The 18225-nt window shown below is 42.9% G+C and overlaps 1 protein-coding gene across 4 annotated transcripts in view; it reads left to right on the top strand.

Moving 5' to 3' along the window:
* Nucleotides 1-18225, top strand: part of LOC106581393 (glutamate receptor 4) — a 115632-nt gene that overhangs the window by 75648 nt on the left and 21759 nt on the right. For all 4 annotated transcript variants that reach the window (XM_014163428.3, XM_014163429.3, XM_045703995.2 and 1 more), the window contains exons 11-13: nucleotides 3186-3392; nucleotides 6598-6813; nucleotides 6916-7076. In XM_014163428.3, coding sequence (XP_014018903.2) covers nucleotides 3186-3392; nucleotides 6598-6813; nucleotides 6916-7076 — 584 coding nt within the window. The remainder of the gene's footprint in view (nucleotides 1-3185; nucleotides 3393-6597; nucleotides 6814-6915; nucleotides 7077-18225) is intronic.

Here is an 18225-nt window from a genome sequence, read left to right as displayed (position 1 = left end):
TACACAGTACAGTACACCATCTGTTCTCTAGATCCTCATACACAGTACAGTACACCATCTGTTCTCTAGATTCTCATACACAGTACAGTACACCATCTGTTCTCTAGATCCTCATACACAGTACAGTACACCATCTGTTCTCTAGATCCTCATACACAGTACAGCACACCATCTGTTCTCTAGATCCTCATACACAGTACAGTACACCATCTGTTCTCTAGATCCTCATACACAGTACAGCACACCATCTGTTCTCTAGATCCTCATACACAGTACAGCACACCATCTGTTCTCTAGATCCTCATACACAGTACAGTACACCATCTGTTCTCTAGATCCTCATACACAGTACAGTACACCGTCTGTTCTCTAGATCCTCATATACAGTACAGCACGTCAGGATTCAATTTTAAGATCGGCAATTTTGTACCATCTAATAAAATGGGATGGCATGGAATATGAACTCATCTCGGGTTTAGATTGTTGATGAGATATGATTTTGGTGTTGTCTATGCCGTTAAGACCATTGAAGTCGGAAGTTTACGTACACCTTAGCCAAATATATTTAAACTCAGTTTTTCACAATTCCTGACATGTAATCCAAGTAAAAATTCCCAATCTTAGGTCAGTTAGGATCACCACTTTATTGTAAGAATGTGAAATGTCAGAATAATAGTAGAGAGAATGATTTATTTCAGCTTTTTTTTCATCACATTCCCAGTGGGTCAGAAGTTTACACACACTCAATTAGTATTTGGTAGCATTGCCTTTAAATTGTTTAACTTGGGTCAAACATTTCAGGTAGCCTTCCACAAGCTTCCCACAATAAATTGGGTGAATTTTGGCCCATCCCTCCTGACAGAGCTGGTGTAACTGAGTCAGGTTTGTTGGCCTCTTTGCTCGCACACACTTTTTCAGTTCTGCTCACAAATTCTCTATAGGATTGAGGTCAGAGCTTTGTGATGGCCACTCCAATACCTTGACTTTGTTGTTCTTAAGCCATTTTGACACAACTTTGGAAGTATGCTTGGAGTCATTGTCCATTTGGAAGACCCATTTGCGACCAAGCTTTAACTTCCTGACTGATGTCTTGAGATGTTGCTTCAATATATCCACAAAATGTTCCTTCTCATGATGCCATCTATTTTGTGAAGTGCACCAGTCCCTCCTGCAGCAAAGCACCCCCAGAACATGAAGCTGCCACCCCTGTGCTTCACAGTTGGGATGAGGTTCTTCGGCTTGCAAGCCTCCCCCTTTTTCCTCCAAACATAATGATGGTCATTATGGCCAAACAGTTCTATTTGTGTTTCATCAGACCAGAGGACATTTCTCCAAAAAGTATGATCTTTGTCCCCATGTGCAGTTGCAAACCATAGTCTGGCTTTTTTTATGGCGGTTTTGGAGCAGTGGCTTCTTCTTTGCTGAGCAGCCTTTCAGGTTATTTCGTTATAGGACTCGTTTTACTGTGGATATAAATACTTTTGAACCTGTTTCCTCCAGCATCTTCACAAGGTCCTTTGCTGTTGTTCTGGGATTGATTTGCACTTTTCGCACCAAAGTACGTTAATCTCTAGGAGACAGAACGCGTCTCCTTCCTGAGCGGTATGACGGCTGTGTTGTCCCATGGTGTTTATACTTGTGTACTATTGTTTGTACAGATCGATGTGGTACCTTCAAGCATTTGGAAATTTCTCCCAAGGATGAACCAGACTTGTGGAGGTCTACAATTTATTTTCTGAGGTCTTGGCTGATTTCTTTAGATTTCCCCATGATGTCAAGGAAAGAGGCACTGAGTTTGAAGGTAGGCCTTGAAATACATCCACAGGTACACCTCCAATTGACTGAAATGATGTCAATTAGCCTATCAGAAGCTTCTAATGCCTTGACATAATTATCTGGAATTTTCCAAGCTGTTTAAAGGCACAGTCAATTTAGTGTATGTAAACTAGTGACCCACTGGAATTGTGATACAGTGAATTATAAGTAAAATAATCTGTCTGTAAAAATTTTTGGGAAGAATTACTTGTTTCATGCACAAAGTAGATGTCCTAACCGACTTGCCAAAACTATAGTTTGTTAACAAGAAATTTGTGGAGTGGTTGAAAAACTAATTTTAATGACTCCAACCTAAGTGTATGTAAAATTCTGACTTCAACTGTAAGTCTGACGGTTGGAGCATCACTGCTATGTTTGGGAGAATCTCTGATTGTGTTCGTGACTTCGTTAAGAGTGATTCATGTTGAGTTATTGGAGAGAGAGAGAGATCTCAGGGGGCTGCTGATGTGTGTATGATAACGAGGTTTAGAAAAAGACATGTGCTTTGATGCTTGGACAACATGTACAAATGTGACAAGATTCTGCTTTAAGATAATGGAAATTCTATTGATGTTTAGATATTTGATTAATGCAAGTATATTCCTATAAGGCTTGAGATCCATGTGAGTAAATCATATATTCACACAACTCTCCCATTTACATTGAGTTACAGTATACACACCTCAAGTTAGGACATAGCCCAGTATGCCTTAAGAGTTGGTACTTTTTTGTTATCATTCTAGACTAATGGTATGTGACAGATACTACTATTGTAATATCATTCTAGATATGGCATGTACATTAACTGATCAACGTGTAACTGATCAACGTCAATGTCTAACTGATACGACGTCAATGTGTAACTGATACGACGTCAACGTCTAACTGATACGACGTCAACGTGTAACTGATACGACGTCAACGTGTAACTGATACGACGTCAACGTGTAACTGATACGACGTCAACGTGTAACTGATACGACGTCAACGTGTAACTGATACGACGTCAACGTCTAACTGATACGACGTCAACGTGTAACTGATACGACGTCAACGTCTAACTGATACGACGTCAACGTGTAACTGATACGACGTCAACGTGTAACTGATACGACGTCAACGTGTAACTGATACGACGTCAACGTGTAACTGATACGACGTCAACGTCTAACTGATACGACGTCAACGTGTAACTGATACGACGTCAACGTCTAACTGATACGACGTCAACGTGTAACTGATACGACGTCAACGTGTAACTCCAGAAGAAGTCCCTGATTTGTTGGTCAGTGGTCAATGTGAGTTGATTGGTCAGTTTGACCTCCCCGCGCCCCCCTCTCTGTCTCTGATTGGTGTGTTTGTGGGTGTAGGAGGGTCCTTATGTGATGCTGAAGAAGAACTGGGAGATGTTCGAGGGGAATGACCAGTTCGAGGGCTACTGCGTGGACTTGGCCTCAGAGATCGCCAAACACATCGGCATCAAGTACAAGATCGCCATCGTCCCTGACGGCAAGTATGGAGCCAGAGACCCCGAGACCAAGATCTGGAATGGCATGGTGGGAGAACTGGTCTATGGGGTAAGGATGGAGGGAGGAAGGGAAGGAGTGATGTTTGGAAATTGTTACTTTTAATTCCTTGCATCTTTGGAGTTTGATGTAGTTATACTGAGGATAGTTAGATCCTACTAAACAAAGTTAATCTATATTGTTAGATACTGTCAAGGTACTTTTTAATTAGACAGACAATACATTTCAGCCCATTTTTATTTTTTTATAATAATTTTTTTACATTTCAATTCATCAGGGGCTGCAGCACCCTCAGCACCCCTATTATCCAGGAGATGTGCATAAAGCAGTGTTTCTTAATCCTAGTCCTGGGGACCCAAAGGGATACATTTCGTTTTTACCCAATCACTACAGACCTGATTCCACTAATCAATTCATCATCAAACCATTAGTGGAATCAGGTGTGTAATGCTAGGCCAAAATCTAAAATGTGCACCCTGGGTCCCCAGGACCAGGATAAAAAAAACACTGTCCTAAATAACACAAACTGGGATCATGACCTCTCAGACTAGTTATTCTTTAACATAGTTTACCACCCTTGGGTTAGATAACTATCTATCCAATATCCCGGTGCATTGAAAATATGGTACTGGAACTGACCCTGTGTATATATTCGGAACAAAAATATAAACGCAACATGTAAAGTGTTGGTCCCATGTTTCATTAGCTGAAATAAAAATCCCAGAAATGTTTCACACACACAACAAGCGTATTTCTCTTAAATGTTGTGCACAAATTTGTTTACATCCCTGTTAGTTAGCATTTCTACTTTGCAAAGATAATCAATCCACCTGACAGATGTGGCATATCAAAAAGCTGATTACACAGCATGATCATTACACACCTTGTGCTGTGTACAATAAAAGGCCACTGTAAAATGTGCAGAAATGAATGTTAATGTATCCACCATAAGCTCCCTCCAACGTCGTTTTAGAGAATTTGGCAGTATGTCTAACCGGGCTCACAACCGCAGACCACATGTAACCACGCCAGCCCAGGACCTCCACATCTGGCTTCTTCACCTGCAGGATCATCTGAGACCAGCCACCAGCTGATGAAACTGTGGGTTTGCACTACTGAAGAATGTCTTCACAAAATGTCAGAAAGCATCTCAGGGAAGCTCATCTGCATATTCGTCTTCCCCAGGGTGTGGTCACTTTCAATGGCCAGTGGCACGCTGGAGAAGTGTGCTTTTCATGGATGAATCCCGGTTTCAACTGTACCGGGCAGATGGAAGACGTATGGTATCATGTGGCCGAGCGGTTTACTGATGTCAACGTTGTGAACAGAGTGCCTCATGGTGGTGGTGGGGTTATGGTATGGACAGACATAAGCTACGGACAACGAACACAATTGCATTTTATTGATGGTCATTTGAATGCACAGAGATACCGTGAAGAGATCCTGAGGCACATTGTCGTGCCATTCATCCACCGCCATCACCTTAAGGTTCAGTATGATAAAGCATGGCCCCATGTCGCAAGGATCTGTACACAATTCCTGGAAGCTGAAAATATCAAAGTTATCAAAGTTCTTCCATGGCCTGCATAATCACCATAATCACCCATTGAGCATGTTTGGCATGCTCCGGGCAGAATGTGTACGACAGCCTGTTCCAGTTCCCGACAATATCCAGAAACTTCACACAGCCATTGAAGAGCAGTGGGACATTTATTCCACAGGTCACAATCGACAGCCTGATCCACTCTATGCAAAGGAGAGACGTCGTGCTGCATGAGGCAAATAGTTGTCACACCAGATACTGACTGGTTTTCTGATCCACTTATTTATTTTTAAGGATCCACTTCTTTCTTTTTTTATCTGTGACCAACAGATGCATATATTTCTTCCCAGTCATGTGAAATCCATAGATTAGGGCCTAATGCATTTATTTCAATTGACTGATTTCCTTATATGAAATGTAACTCAGAAAAATCTTTGTTCTGTTTATATTACTTACTTTATCGTGTTCTTATTTCCTATTTTTATATCTCGTGTTTTTTTGTTCTACCTTGTTAATTTTTGAATCACATTATTATTTATTACTGAATTGTGGGGTTTAGAGCTGCAAGAAAGGCATTTCACTGTACTTGTGCATGTGACATTAAAACTTGAAACTATAAAGTATTGTGCCTACTGTACCCTTGCTGGCTTTCACTTTGGAAACATCTAACCCCTAGCCCCCGTCCCGGCTTTGTCTGACCCTTATCTACATATTAGCTCTAGTCTGCTGCTTGATTTTCTCTCTTGTCCACTGTGCTTCATTTCTTCCAGGATTCAGTCATATTTCCTCCAGCTGCCTGCCAGCAGACACATTGGAGTAGTGACTGTAATCAGTCGATGACTAATCTACTTTGTACATTTTCGAAAGTCAGGCTTCTCTCTGACTATATCAGTGGTGTGTGTCTGTGTGTGTGTGTGTGTGTGTGTGTGTGTGTGTGTGTGTGTGTGTGTGTGTGTGTGTGTGTGTGTGTGTGTGTGTGTGTGTGTGTGTGTGTGTGTTCTTACTCCAGCGACTGTACATGAATGTGTGTTCTCGCTCCGTAAGCACATTTTACAGAATGAGTCATTACCAATCCCAGAATTCATTCGCTTTGAATAATTCTAAACATTCCCAGTTGTGTCCAATCATTGATCTGTTCTAGCTGAGGGGAGATAATGTATTTATCTGTCCCTCATCCTCTCTCCCTCTCTCTCGCTCTCTTACTTTCTCCCTCCCTCTCTCGCTCTCTAACTTTCTCTCTCGCTTTCTCTCTCTTTCTCTATCTCTCTTTCCATCTCTCTCGCTCAGTCTGTCTCACACACTCTGTTTCTCTCTCTTCAGCTCTCTATTGTTCCCTTTGTCTATCTCTTAATTCACTCATACTCTTTCTTCCCTTGGAGGGAAAATGCATGTAGTAGGTACTGTATTGTTGATTATATGAATCCAAGGTGAATTGTTGCAGCACTAAAATAAGGATGTTTTCTCCCTGGTGTATGTGGTGGATTGGAAGAGAGACCTTGATGGTTGATTTGTATTCTGGTTTCCTGTGTCTGCCCCCCCCCCCCCCCCCCCCCCCGCTCTCCCTCCCTCTCTCCCTCCCTCTCTCTCCCCCTCTCTCTCCCCCTCTCTCACCTCCTCCACCATCCCTTCCCCTCTCTCCCTCTCCCCCCCATCCCCCATCCCTGACTCTCCTTCTCCCTACCCCCCCCCCTCACCCTTCCCCCCGTCCGGTAGAAAGCAGAGATAGCGGTCGCCCCTCTGACTATAACCCTGGTCCGTGAGGAGGTGATAGACTTCTCTAAGCCCTTCATGTCCTTGGGGATCTCCATCATGATCAAGAAGCCCCAGAAGTCTAAACCTGGAGTGTTCTCCTTCCTGGACCCTCTGGCCTATGAGATCTGGATGTGCATTGTCTTCGCTTACATAGGAGTCAGTGTGGTGCTGTTTCTGGTGAGTGTGTGTGTGACCACAATCAGTTGAATCAGCTGTGTAGAGCTGGGCTAGAATAAAAGCCTGGACACCTTGTAACTAGCCCCTTTCCTCTGTGCCCAGGTGAGTCGTTTCAGTCCATATGAGTGGCATGCAGAGGAGCCAGAGGAAGGCTCTACAGAGCCAGGCCCCACTGACCAGCCACCCAATGAGTTTGGCATCTTCAATTCACTCTGGTTCTCACTGGGGGCCTTCATGCAGCAGGGCTGCGACATCTCACCACGGTAAGTGTGTGCATGTGTGCGTGTTTGTGTATGGGTGCATGGGTGCATGTGTGTGCGTACATGTGCTTGTCTGTGTGTGTCTGCCAACCCATCTGTCTCTGTCAGAGTGCTTTTGTCCTGTGTCAGAAGCTGTTGGTCATACTGAGTGTTGTGATTCAGACCAGTTGACTCAGTGTCAGACAGCCTCTCTCTATTGTACTATTGTGACATACACTGGTGTCCAGTGTGAGAGGGGAGCTAAAGATGTGTCAAAGAAACACACACACACACACAACCGCACACTAAGTACGACCCCTTGGTCAGCCTTCACATAGCTACATTTTGTGTGGGAGACTGGCGGTTTGCTGCATATTAAAGTTTAATGCTTCAACGGGGGGAAAAAGTCAGGCTTTATTTTTAGAATATTTATAAGAATATAGCATTTTATTATTGATAACCTCAGAATGCAGTTTAGTGAAATATTAATGTCCACCATCAACATACCTTTAGGGAGAACATCTGATGAGAGAGAGAGAGATGCTTCGAGTGGACACTTCTCGGTGCACTATGGGAGTTGTGGTGCAGGAGGCAGTCAGCGGTTTGTGCTGTTCAGTAGAACAATGTGTGTGTATATCTGTGTGCGCGCAAGTCTGATTTCAACTCACTGTTTTGTTTTTGATTGAAATGTAACGTTAGATAGCACTTAAACTACTTTTAAGTGCCCTGGTGCCAGGAGATACACACACATACAAACCTTCAGCAGGTACAGTATCTAGCACTTAACCAGAGTATTTTAGGACGTGGAAGGTACTTTTTCGACAGACTAATGGGCCGATTCACTTTATCACATTCTCTTTCTCTCACTGACACTCTGACACTCTGACACACACACACACACACACACACACACACACACACACACACACACACACACACACACACACAGGTCAACACTGTTTTACTCACTCACACTCAGGAATCCGGTACCTGGGCTTATTCGGGTTTTCTGAGGCTAATGGACATATTAAGTAGCTTTACATCAGCCTTACATGATCAGCTGCCTGTGTTCTGTACGTTAGGACACACACACACACACACACACACACTGCATTGCCTTTATACTGTAACATGAATAATCTCCAAGCTCTCAATGAGTGGCACTTGCTTTTTTTGAGAAAGTAACTTTGTTTGTGTGTATGCGTACGTGCACGTGTGTGCTTGTATGTGTGTTTGTGGTACAAGTCAATGTTCCATTACCTGAGGGAAGAGAACATTGAATGAGGACCGGGTGATTTGTCTTCTGAATTTTACCTGTCTCCCAGCCCTCTATCTGACTCTCCTCCCACTCCTCCCCTCTCTCTCTATTTCTCTCCACCTCTCTCTCTCCCTCCCTCTCCTCCCATTCTCTATGTTTCTCTCCACCTCTCTCTCGCTCCTCTTTCTCTCTCTCCACCTCTCTCCCTCCCTCTCCTCCCCTTCACTCTGTTTTTCTCCTCCCTCTCACTTGAAATCACCTGTCGACTCCCACTAATCTCCATGAGTTTGAGTGACAGTCCAATTCCAGCCTTAGCCCTGGTAATGGCAGACACACACACACACACATTCATACACACACATAATCATACACACACCTGCTTGTCCCCCTGTCCCCATGTGTGAATGGGAGTAATAACCGTCCCACAATTATATGCTAATCTCATACTTATTCTATAGCCAATGTTATTCTATAGCCAATGTTATTCTATAGCCAATGTTATTCTATAGCCAATGTTATTCTATAGCCAACGTTATTCTATAGCCAATGTTATTCTATAGCCAACGTTATTCTATAGCCAATGTTATTCTATAGCCAATGTTATTCTATAGCCAACGTTATTCTATAGCCAATGTTATTCTATAGCCAATGTTATTCTATAGCCAATGTTATTCTGTAGCCAATGTTATTCTGTAGCCAATGTTATTCTATAGCCAATGTTATTCTATAGCCAATGTTATTCTGTAGCCAACGTTATTCTATAGCCAACGTTATTCTATAGCCAATGTTATTCTATAGCCAATGTTATTCTGTAGCCAATGTTATTCTGTAGCCAATGTTATTCTATAGCCAATGTTATTCTATAGCCAATGTTATTCTATAGCCAATGTTATTCTGTAGCCAATGTTATTCTATAGCCAACGTTATTCTATAGCCAATGTTATTCTATAGCCAACGTTATTCTATAGCCAATGTTATTCTATAGCCAATGTTATTCTATAGCCAATGTTATTCTATAGCCAATGTTATTCTATAGCCAACGTTATTCTATAGCCAATGTTATTCTATAGCCAATGTTATTCTATAGCCAACGTTATTCTATAGCCAATGTTATTCTATAGCCAATGTTATTCTATAGCCAACGTTATTCTATAGCCAATGTTATTCTATAGCCAACGTTATTCTATAGCCAATGTTATTCTATAGCCAAAGTTATTCTATAGCCAATGTTATTCTATAGCCAATGTTATTCTATAGCCAATGTTATTCTATAGCCAATGTTATTCTATAGCCAATGTTATTCTGTAGCCAATGTTATTCTATAGCCAATGTTATTCTGTAGCCAATGTTAGCAATTTAAATCACCTCATAATGTCACTACCAGTCCACCAAATGGGTGGTCCCATTTCTGGATCAATACAGTCTGTAGCTAGGTGGTCCCATTTCTGGATCAATACAGTCTGTAGCTAGGCGGTCCCATTTCTGGATCAATACAGTCTGTAGCTAGGTGGTCTCATTTCTGGATCAATACAGACTGTAGCTAGGTGGTCCCATTTCTGGATCAATACAGTCTGTAGCTAGGCGGTCCCATTTCTGCATCAATACAGTATGTTGCTAGGTGGTCCCATTTCTGGATCAATACAGTCTGTAGCTAGGCGGTCCCATTTCTGCATCAATACAGTCTGTAGCTAGGCGGTCCCATTTCTGCATCAATACAGTCTGTAGCTAGGTGGTCCCATTTCTGGATCAATACAGTCTGTAGCTAGGCGGTCCCATTTCTGGATCAATACAGTCTGTAGCTAGCCTGTCCCATTTCTGGATCAATACAGTCTGTAGCTTGGCGGTCCCATTTCTGGATCAATACAGTCTGTAGCTAGGTGATTCAATATCTGGATCAATACGGTCTGTAGCTAGGTGGTTCCATTTCTGGATCCAGTATGAGTGCTTGTGATTGTGTGTGTGTTGTGATTTGGGGTTTCTAAGTATATTGGTATACTGTGTTGTGAATGAGTGTATTGAATGTCTATAGGATCATTTGTATTCAGTGTCAGTCTCTGTTTCCCTGCTGCAGTGATCACTGCAGTCTGAGAAGGAGCATCTCTCTCTCACACACAGTCCTATACTTAGACCTTTACACTCTCTCTCTCCCTCCCTCTCTCTCTCTCTCTCTCTCTCTCTCTCTCTCTCTCTCTCTCTCTTTTCCTCCCTGTCTCCATGTCTCTCTCTCACCCACTCTCTTTATTTCTTTCTCTCTCCTGCCCTCTCTCTCTCTATCTTGCAGTTCATTCCTTACAGGGGTCATTGTTGTTTCCTCTAGCAGACACATTGCATCACAATTACTACATGGCTAATCTACTTAATACATTTTCTAAAGTTGACATCTTGTTTTTCTTCTTTATAATATGTGGTGTGTGCGTGCGTGTGTGTGTACGTGTGTATACTGCTTTCTTAATCCCTCACCCACACACACACACCTTTACACACATTCTTCCTCTCACTCTCACTTTCTCTCTCTCTCTCTCTCTCTCACACACACACACACAAACCATGGTTTCCGTTAGCCAGTGATAGCCAGCTTTTGGCCACAAAAAAAATTAAGCCGCTCAATGAAATTGTCTGGGATAAAATAAAAATCCCATTGCGAAATAATGCATTTTAGCCTATTCATTGATATACTGTAAATACCAGCAGATGTAGCGCGAGAGCTGCTGACATAACTTAGACAGCTTTGTGTTGCTGTTGGAGTGAAACATGCATTAATTAGCACAATCATTGTGCAACAATTCTAAAGGCAATCGCATGTAAAAAAATAAATAAAAAAAATATGTGGTCATGATTAAAAATAGCAACTATTTTTATTTCTCAACTGGTAATTGAAGTGCACTTCCCATTCAAGTGCATAGGTAACTAGGCACACTTCAGAGCATCACACACCACTTTGCAATGAGCTGGAGGCAGTATAAGTTTTGAAAATATACTCCGCATTCGTAAAGTATTCAGTCCCCTTGACTTTTTCCACATGTTGTTACATTACAGCCTTATTCTAAAATTGATTAAAAAATAATAATAATTCCCTCAACAATTTTGCTTTGTACGTAATGACAAAGCAAAAACAGGTTCAGACATTTGTTCAAATGTATTAAAAAATTAAAGAAAAATATTTACATAAGTATTCAGACCCTTTACTCAGTACTTTGTTGAAGCAACTTTAGCAGCGATTACAGCCTCGAGTATTCTTGGGTATGACGCTACAAGCTTGGCACACCTGTATTTGGGGAGTTTCTCCCATTCTTCTCTGCAGATCCTCAAGCTCTGTCAGGTTGGATGGGGAGTGTCGCTGCACAGCTATTTTCAGGTCTCTCCAGAGATGTTCGATTGGATTCAGCCATAAGGTGGAAGGAATTGTCCTTAGAGCTCCAAGACAGGATTGTGTCGAGGCACAGATCTGGGGAAGGGTACCAAAACATTTCTGCAGCAGTCCGGGACATTCCGAGACTTGTACCGAAGCCACTCCTGCATTGTCTTGACAGTGTGCTTAGGGTTGTTGTCCTTTTGGAAGACCAGAGCATCTTGTTTCTCATGGTCTGAGAGTCCTTTGGTGTTTTGGAAAACAAGTGTTTTGGAAAACACCAAGTGGCTGTCATGTGCCTTTTACTGAGGAGTGGCTTCTGTCTGACCACTCTACAATAAAGGCCTGATTGGTGGAGTGCTGCAGAGATGGTTGTCCTTCTGGAAGGTTTTCCCATCTCCACAGATGAACTCTGGAGCTCTGTCAGTGACCATTGTGTTCTTGGTCACCTGCCCTACCAAGGCCCTTCTCCCCTGATTGTTCAGTTTGGCCGGGCGGCCAGCTCTGGAAGAGTCTTGGTGGTTCTAAACTTCTTCCATTTAAGAATGATGGAGGCCACTGTGTTCTTAGGGACCTTCAATGCTGCAGAAATGTTTTGGTACCCTTCCCCAGATCTGTGCCTCGACACAATCCTGTCTTGGAGCTCTAAGGACAATTTCTTCCACCTTATGGCTTGGCTTTTGCGCTGACATGCACTGTCAACTGTGGGACCATATACAGACAGGTGTGTGTCTTTCCAAATCATGTCCAATCAATTGAATTTACCACAGGTGGACTCCAATCAAGTTGTAGAAACATCTCAAGGATGATGAATGGAAACAGGATACACCTGAGCTCAATTTTGAGTCTCATACCAAAGGATCTGATTACTTGTGTAAATAAGGTATTTATGGTTTTTATATTTAATAAATTTGAAGAAATGTCTGAAAACCTGTTTTCACTTTGTCATTATGGGGTATTGTGTGTAGATTGATGAGGAAAAACATTTATTTAATCTATTTTGGAATAAGGCTGTAACGTAACAAAATGTGACCGACCACCTTGATTCGGTCTTATGTAGAAAAATTAGATTTTTAATTTTTTTTACATTGGATAAAAGCAGAGACACAGAGCTACCAAATGGTATATCATACACTGCATTTGAGGAACAATGGGAAAGTAATTCTGCTTTGAAAGTTATTAAACTTGTAAACTCACTTTTGAGAAAACCGTCTTTCAATGTTTTGGTACTACTATTGGAGAGCCCTTCTTTGTCTGCACCCATTCAGTATTGTTCACACCCTCTTAAGCCTTAGTCCCACCCATCTCATTAAGGGTTGATCCATGCGTTCTGTACTAACTTTCCAGCTACTTCCAGACATCTAATAGAGAGAGAACAGCTCACTGAACATTACTCGCCCTATTTCTCCATCTGTGGTTTTGCGTTCAGAACACCACTGGACACTCTGGCCAATAAGTAGGGTTGTTCCGAAAGCTCTGACCTCACAACTACAGTCAAGGACACAAGCTAACTGGCAAACGTTGGCTAGCTACTTCCAGACACATAATGAGTGAACACCCCACTCTGATCATTTTTCTCACCCTATCAGAGCTGGTTTGACTTTTTTATCCAGATCGTTGGTGACTGTACCTGTGCTGCTGGCAACAATTGAATTACGCTTTGTTGCCGACATTTACTAACACCGGACGTAACCGGACATATTCAAGATGTGTCCAGCGTTCAAAAATGCTTCAGTTATTCTGCGCTCTGGCACACTAAGACGAGAGTATTTTGTTAATAAATGTAGCTAGATAGCTAGCTAGGTAAACAATGAATCCCAACGCATTACGTAACGTTTGTTAGCGAGCCAGCCAGCTAACGTTAGCTATCTAGCGTACAGTACACTTTAACTTGAAATGAAAATACTTTGTCAAAATTAGAGTGGAGACTTTTGTTAAGACATGCTAGCTAGCTAGCTAAAAGTCTACACAATGGACCATCATCACAACTGATGATGTTACTACCCTACATGAATCTGCAGGTAGCTAACCTCCGGGTTCTGTAGCTATAACTAGTCAAGCAAATGTGTCTGAGATACAAAGAATAAGATCATACACATAACATTAGCTAGCGACCCAGCCAGCTAACGTTAGCTCCCAGTGAGGGTGACCTTGAGATGGTGTTGTGACACCCTGTCATGTCTCTGATGGAGCAGAATCACCAGCTCATTCTCAATGGTCGGGTCATGCTCGGGTAGGCTGGAAAACAGTCACTCACTCTCACTCTCTCTCTCACTATCTCGCCCTCTCTCTCTTTTACTCTATCCCCCTCTCGCTCTCTCTCACTCTCTTTCTTTCGTCCTCCTTTCTTTCTCACTAGCTCGCTTTCTCTCCCTCTCTTACTCCCTCTCTCTCACTCTCTCTCGTTCCCCTCTCTCACACTCTCTCTCACTCTCTCTCTCTCTCTCTCTCTTCCTCTGAGCTTTGGAACGAGAGAGAATGAGGGAGAGAGGGAGAGAGACAGAAAGAGAGAGTGGGAGAGAGAGAATGAGAGCAAGAGAGAGGGGGAGACCGAGAGAGAGAGAGGAGAGAGGTTAAAAATGAAAATGAGAATCTTTGAGAAGAGTGAGAAAGAAAAATATCTTCAGGTATTTTTTAAATTTCTTGCAGCTATTTCTTGATCACCTTTCCTCTTTATTTCTCTGAGGGGAAGACCTTTTACTTGTCAATAAACCACTGAAATTACAGCTGTGTGGTGTGTGTGGGTGTCTGGGTTAGGGTGTGTGTGTGGGTGGCCAAGTGGATTTGGGTGTATATTAAATAATAATAGAATAATGAAAGGTAATGTCATGAATAACTCTCTCCTCTGTCTACTGAATAACTCTCCCTTCAGTCTACTGAATAAGTCTCCCCTCTGTCTACTGAATAACTCTCCCCTCTGTCTACTGAATAACTCTCCCTTCAGTCTACTGAATAACTCTCCCCTCTGTCTACTGAATAACTCTCCCCTCTGTCTACTGAATAACTCTCCCTTCAGTCTACTGAATAACTCTCCCCTCTGTCTACTGAATAACTCTCCCCTCTGTCTACTGAATAACTCTCCCTTCAGTCTACTGAATAACTCTCCCCTCTGTCTACTGAATAACTCTCCCCTCTGTCTACTGAGGCCAACAGACCTGCTCACTTATTCATTAGCTCTCAAGGTCAGGAATAAAACCACAATACTAATGTACATCTCACTGCACCTTCTCTCTTTCCATCATTCTCTGCATTACATCTCCATATCTATCTCCATCTCTCTATCTCCATCTCTCTATCTCCATGTCTCTCTAGCTGTCACACCCTGATCTGTTCCACCTGTCCTTGTGCTTGTCTCCACCCCCCTCCAAGTGTCTCCCATCTTCCCCACTTATCCCCTGGGTATTTATACCTGTGTTTTCTGTCAGTCTGTGCCAGTTCGTCTTGTTTGTTCAAGTCAACAAGGGTTTTGTCTCAGCTCCTGCTTTTCCCCAGTCTCTCTTTATCTCGTCCTCCTGGTTTTAACCCTTGCCTGTCATGACTCTGAGTCTGCCTGCCGTCCTGTGCCTTTGCCCCTACTCTGGATTCCCGACCTCTGCCTGACCTGACCCTGGGCCTGCCTGCCGTCCTGTTCCTTGGCCCCACTACTCTGAATTATCGACCCCTGCCTGCCTTGACCTGTCGTTTGCCTGCACCTGTTGCAATAAACATTGTTACTTCAACACAGTCTGCACTTGGGTCTTACCTGAAACCTGATACTATCTCCATGTCTCTCTATCTCCATGTATCTTTATCTCCATCTCTTTCTATCTTCATGTCATACTACTCGCCAATGTTTACTAGTGAATAAAGTTGATGAACTCAGAGTGAGGATCTCCTTCCAGAGGGATATCAGATTCTGAAAGCTACTCTGTTTTTCTGAGACTTGACAGATTATATACAACCAGCAGGTTTTACAGTTCATCAAGTGGATAGGAAGCGGCAAGAACAAAGGCTGTGGCTTCTGCTTTTTAACCAATAACAAGTGGTGCGACAGGGGAAACGTACAGGAACTTGCGAGCTTCTGCTCTCCTGACTTGTCGACTCATTAAATGTCAGCCATTTGACCTTCCGAGAGAGTTCTCAGTGATTAATGCCACGGCTGTGTACATCCCGCCCCAGGCCGATACCAAGAATGCTCTCAATGACCTTCATTGGACATTGAACAAATTGGAGACGCGTACCCTGAGGCAGCGTTAACAAAAGTAATTTGAGTTCCATGCTCCCCAATTATTATCAACACATTAACTGTCTATCTCGCCAAAATTCTTCACGTCTTTTCGACAAGGGTCCTTTTGGCAAGTCACCATCACTACTCTGGACGGTTCTGACTTGTGGACAACTACAAATACCTAGGTGTCTGGTTAGACTGTAAACTCTCCTTCCAGACTCACATTAAGCATCTCCAATCCAAAATGAAATCTAGAATTGGCTTCCTATTTCGCAACAAAGCATCCTTCACTCATTCTGCCAAACATAACCTCGTAAAACTGACCATCCTACAGATCCTCGACTTTGGCGACTATGTCATTTACAAAATAGCCTCCAACACTCTACTCAACAAATTGGACGCAGTCTGTCACAGTGCCATTCATTTTGTCACCAAGCCCCATATACTACCCCCATATACTACCCACCTATGAAGCGTTGGCTGGCCCTCGCTTCATACTCGCCGCCAAACCCACTGGCTCCAGGTCATCTACAAGTCTTTGCTAGGTAAAGCCCCACCTTATCTCAGCTCACTGGTCACCATAGCAGCACCCACTCGTAGCACGTGCTCCAGCAGGTACATCTTACTGGTCACCCCCAAAGCCAATTCTTCCTTTGGCCGCCTTTCCTTCCAGTTCTCTGCTGCCAATGACTGGAACGAACTGCAAAAATCACTGAAGCTGGAGACTCATATCTCCCTCACTAGCTTTAAGCACCAGCTGTCAGAGCAGCTCACAGATCACTGCACCTGTACATAGCCCATCTGTAAATAGTCCATCCAACTACCTCATCCCTATACTGTATTTATTTATTTATTTATTTATCTTGCTCCTTTGCACCCCAGTATCTCTACTTGCACATTCATCTTATCATAGCCTATCGTAAGCTATCATATCCTGTAATAATGTGTGATAGCGTGTTGTAAACTATCATAGCCTGTAATATTGTGTCATAGACTGTTGTAAGCTATCATAGCCTGCAATATTGTTTCATAGCCTATTGTAAGCTATCATAGCCTATAATAACGTGGCATAGCCTGTCATAAGCTATCAAAGCTAAGACAGAGCCACAAGAACGATGAGGGCTATAAGACAGCAGGGGAGTGTTATGGGAACATTAGTCATGGACAACAATCCAGTGCACTCTATTGATTGCTTTGTGAAATTGTGTGTGTGTGTGTGTGTGTGTGTGTGTGTGTGCGAGTGTGTGTGCGTGCGTGCGTTCAAATGATAGTATTACTCCTGAAAATGGAGCTTTCAAGTCATTCTAGGTAATTGTGGTGTTCATTTGTATCTGATGATAACCACAACAGTGAGTTATGTATCTGGTTGGTTTTTAACGATCTCTGCTGAATGATACACTATTAAGAAAGGAGTAAAAGGAGCATCAAGCACTAAGGCAGGATAGATTATTAGAATACATTATATTATGTCTAATCAAAACACAGTCCGCTCACACACACACACACACACACACACACACACACACACACACACACACACACACACACACACACACCACACACACACACACACACACACACACACACACACACACCACACACACACAGAGTACTTAGCTATAAGGACAACCCTCTCACATGCAAAAGATCAAAATACTTTTCTCCCTGGGCAGAGGAGACACTAATTCTAGACCACCTATCGTGTGTGTGCGTGCGTGCGCATGATTGTGGGGTTGAACAGAAGTGGAAAGCAGAAACACTATAGCGTGACAAGTTATACCAATTCACTCTGCATCTCCACCCAAATCAACTTGTCTACAGGGACTGTTTCTCTCTCTCTCTTTTTTCTCTCTCTCTGTGCATGCTGGGAGTTGTTTTTGTAGTCTGAGTGTTTGGTGTGGAGTTAGATCACCTGTGTTTTCTTTTCTGTTTCCTTTTCTTGGTGGTTTTCCTTTTGTGAGGCATGATTAAGGTTATCACTACTTAAATGTTTTGTGGTAAAACTAGGTATATTATATTTCTTGTTGGATTTGCCCTGGCTTTGGTGGGGATGGCGACCCACATGGGGACGCCGTCCCTGTCACTTTGGCACGGCTTCAGGTGTGTTACTGAAGCTACTGTCACTGTGGAGGAGTTTCTGGTCGCCGTAGGAGAGAAGGTAGCCGTCCCTGTCACTTGGGCACGGCTTCAGGTGTGTTACTGAAGCTACTGTCACTGTGGAGGAGTTTCTGGTCGCCGTAGGAGAGAAGGTAGCCGTCCCTGTCACTTGGGCACGGCTTCAGGTGTGTTACTGAAGCTACTGTCACTGTGGAGGAGTTTCTGGTCGCCGTAGGAGAGAAGGTAGGCTATGAAAATGTTG

The sequence above is a fragment of the Salmo salar genome, chromosome 20 (genome assembly GCF_965601325.2).
Source record: "Salmo salar chromosome 20, fSalSal1, whole genome shotgun sequence".
In the NCBI taxonomy this organism is placed as follows: Eukaryota; Metazoa; Chordata; class Actinopteri; order Salmoniformes; family Salmonidae; genus Salmo; species Salmo salar.
The sequence above is the reverse complement of the archived record's forward strand: the minus strand, read 5'-3'. Positions and strand labels throughout refer to the sequence as shown.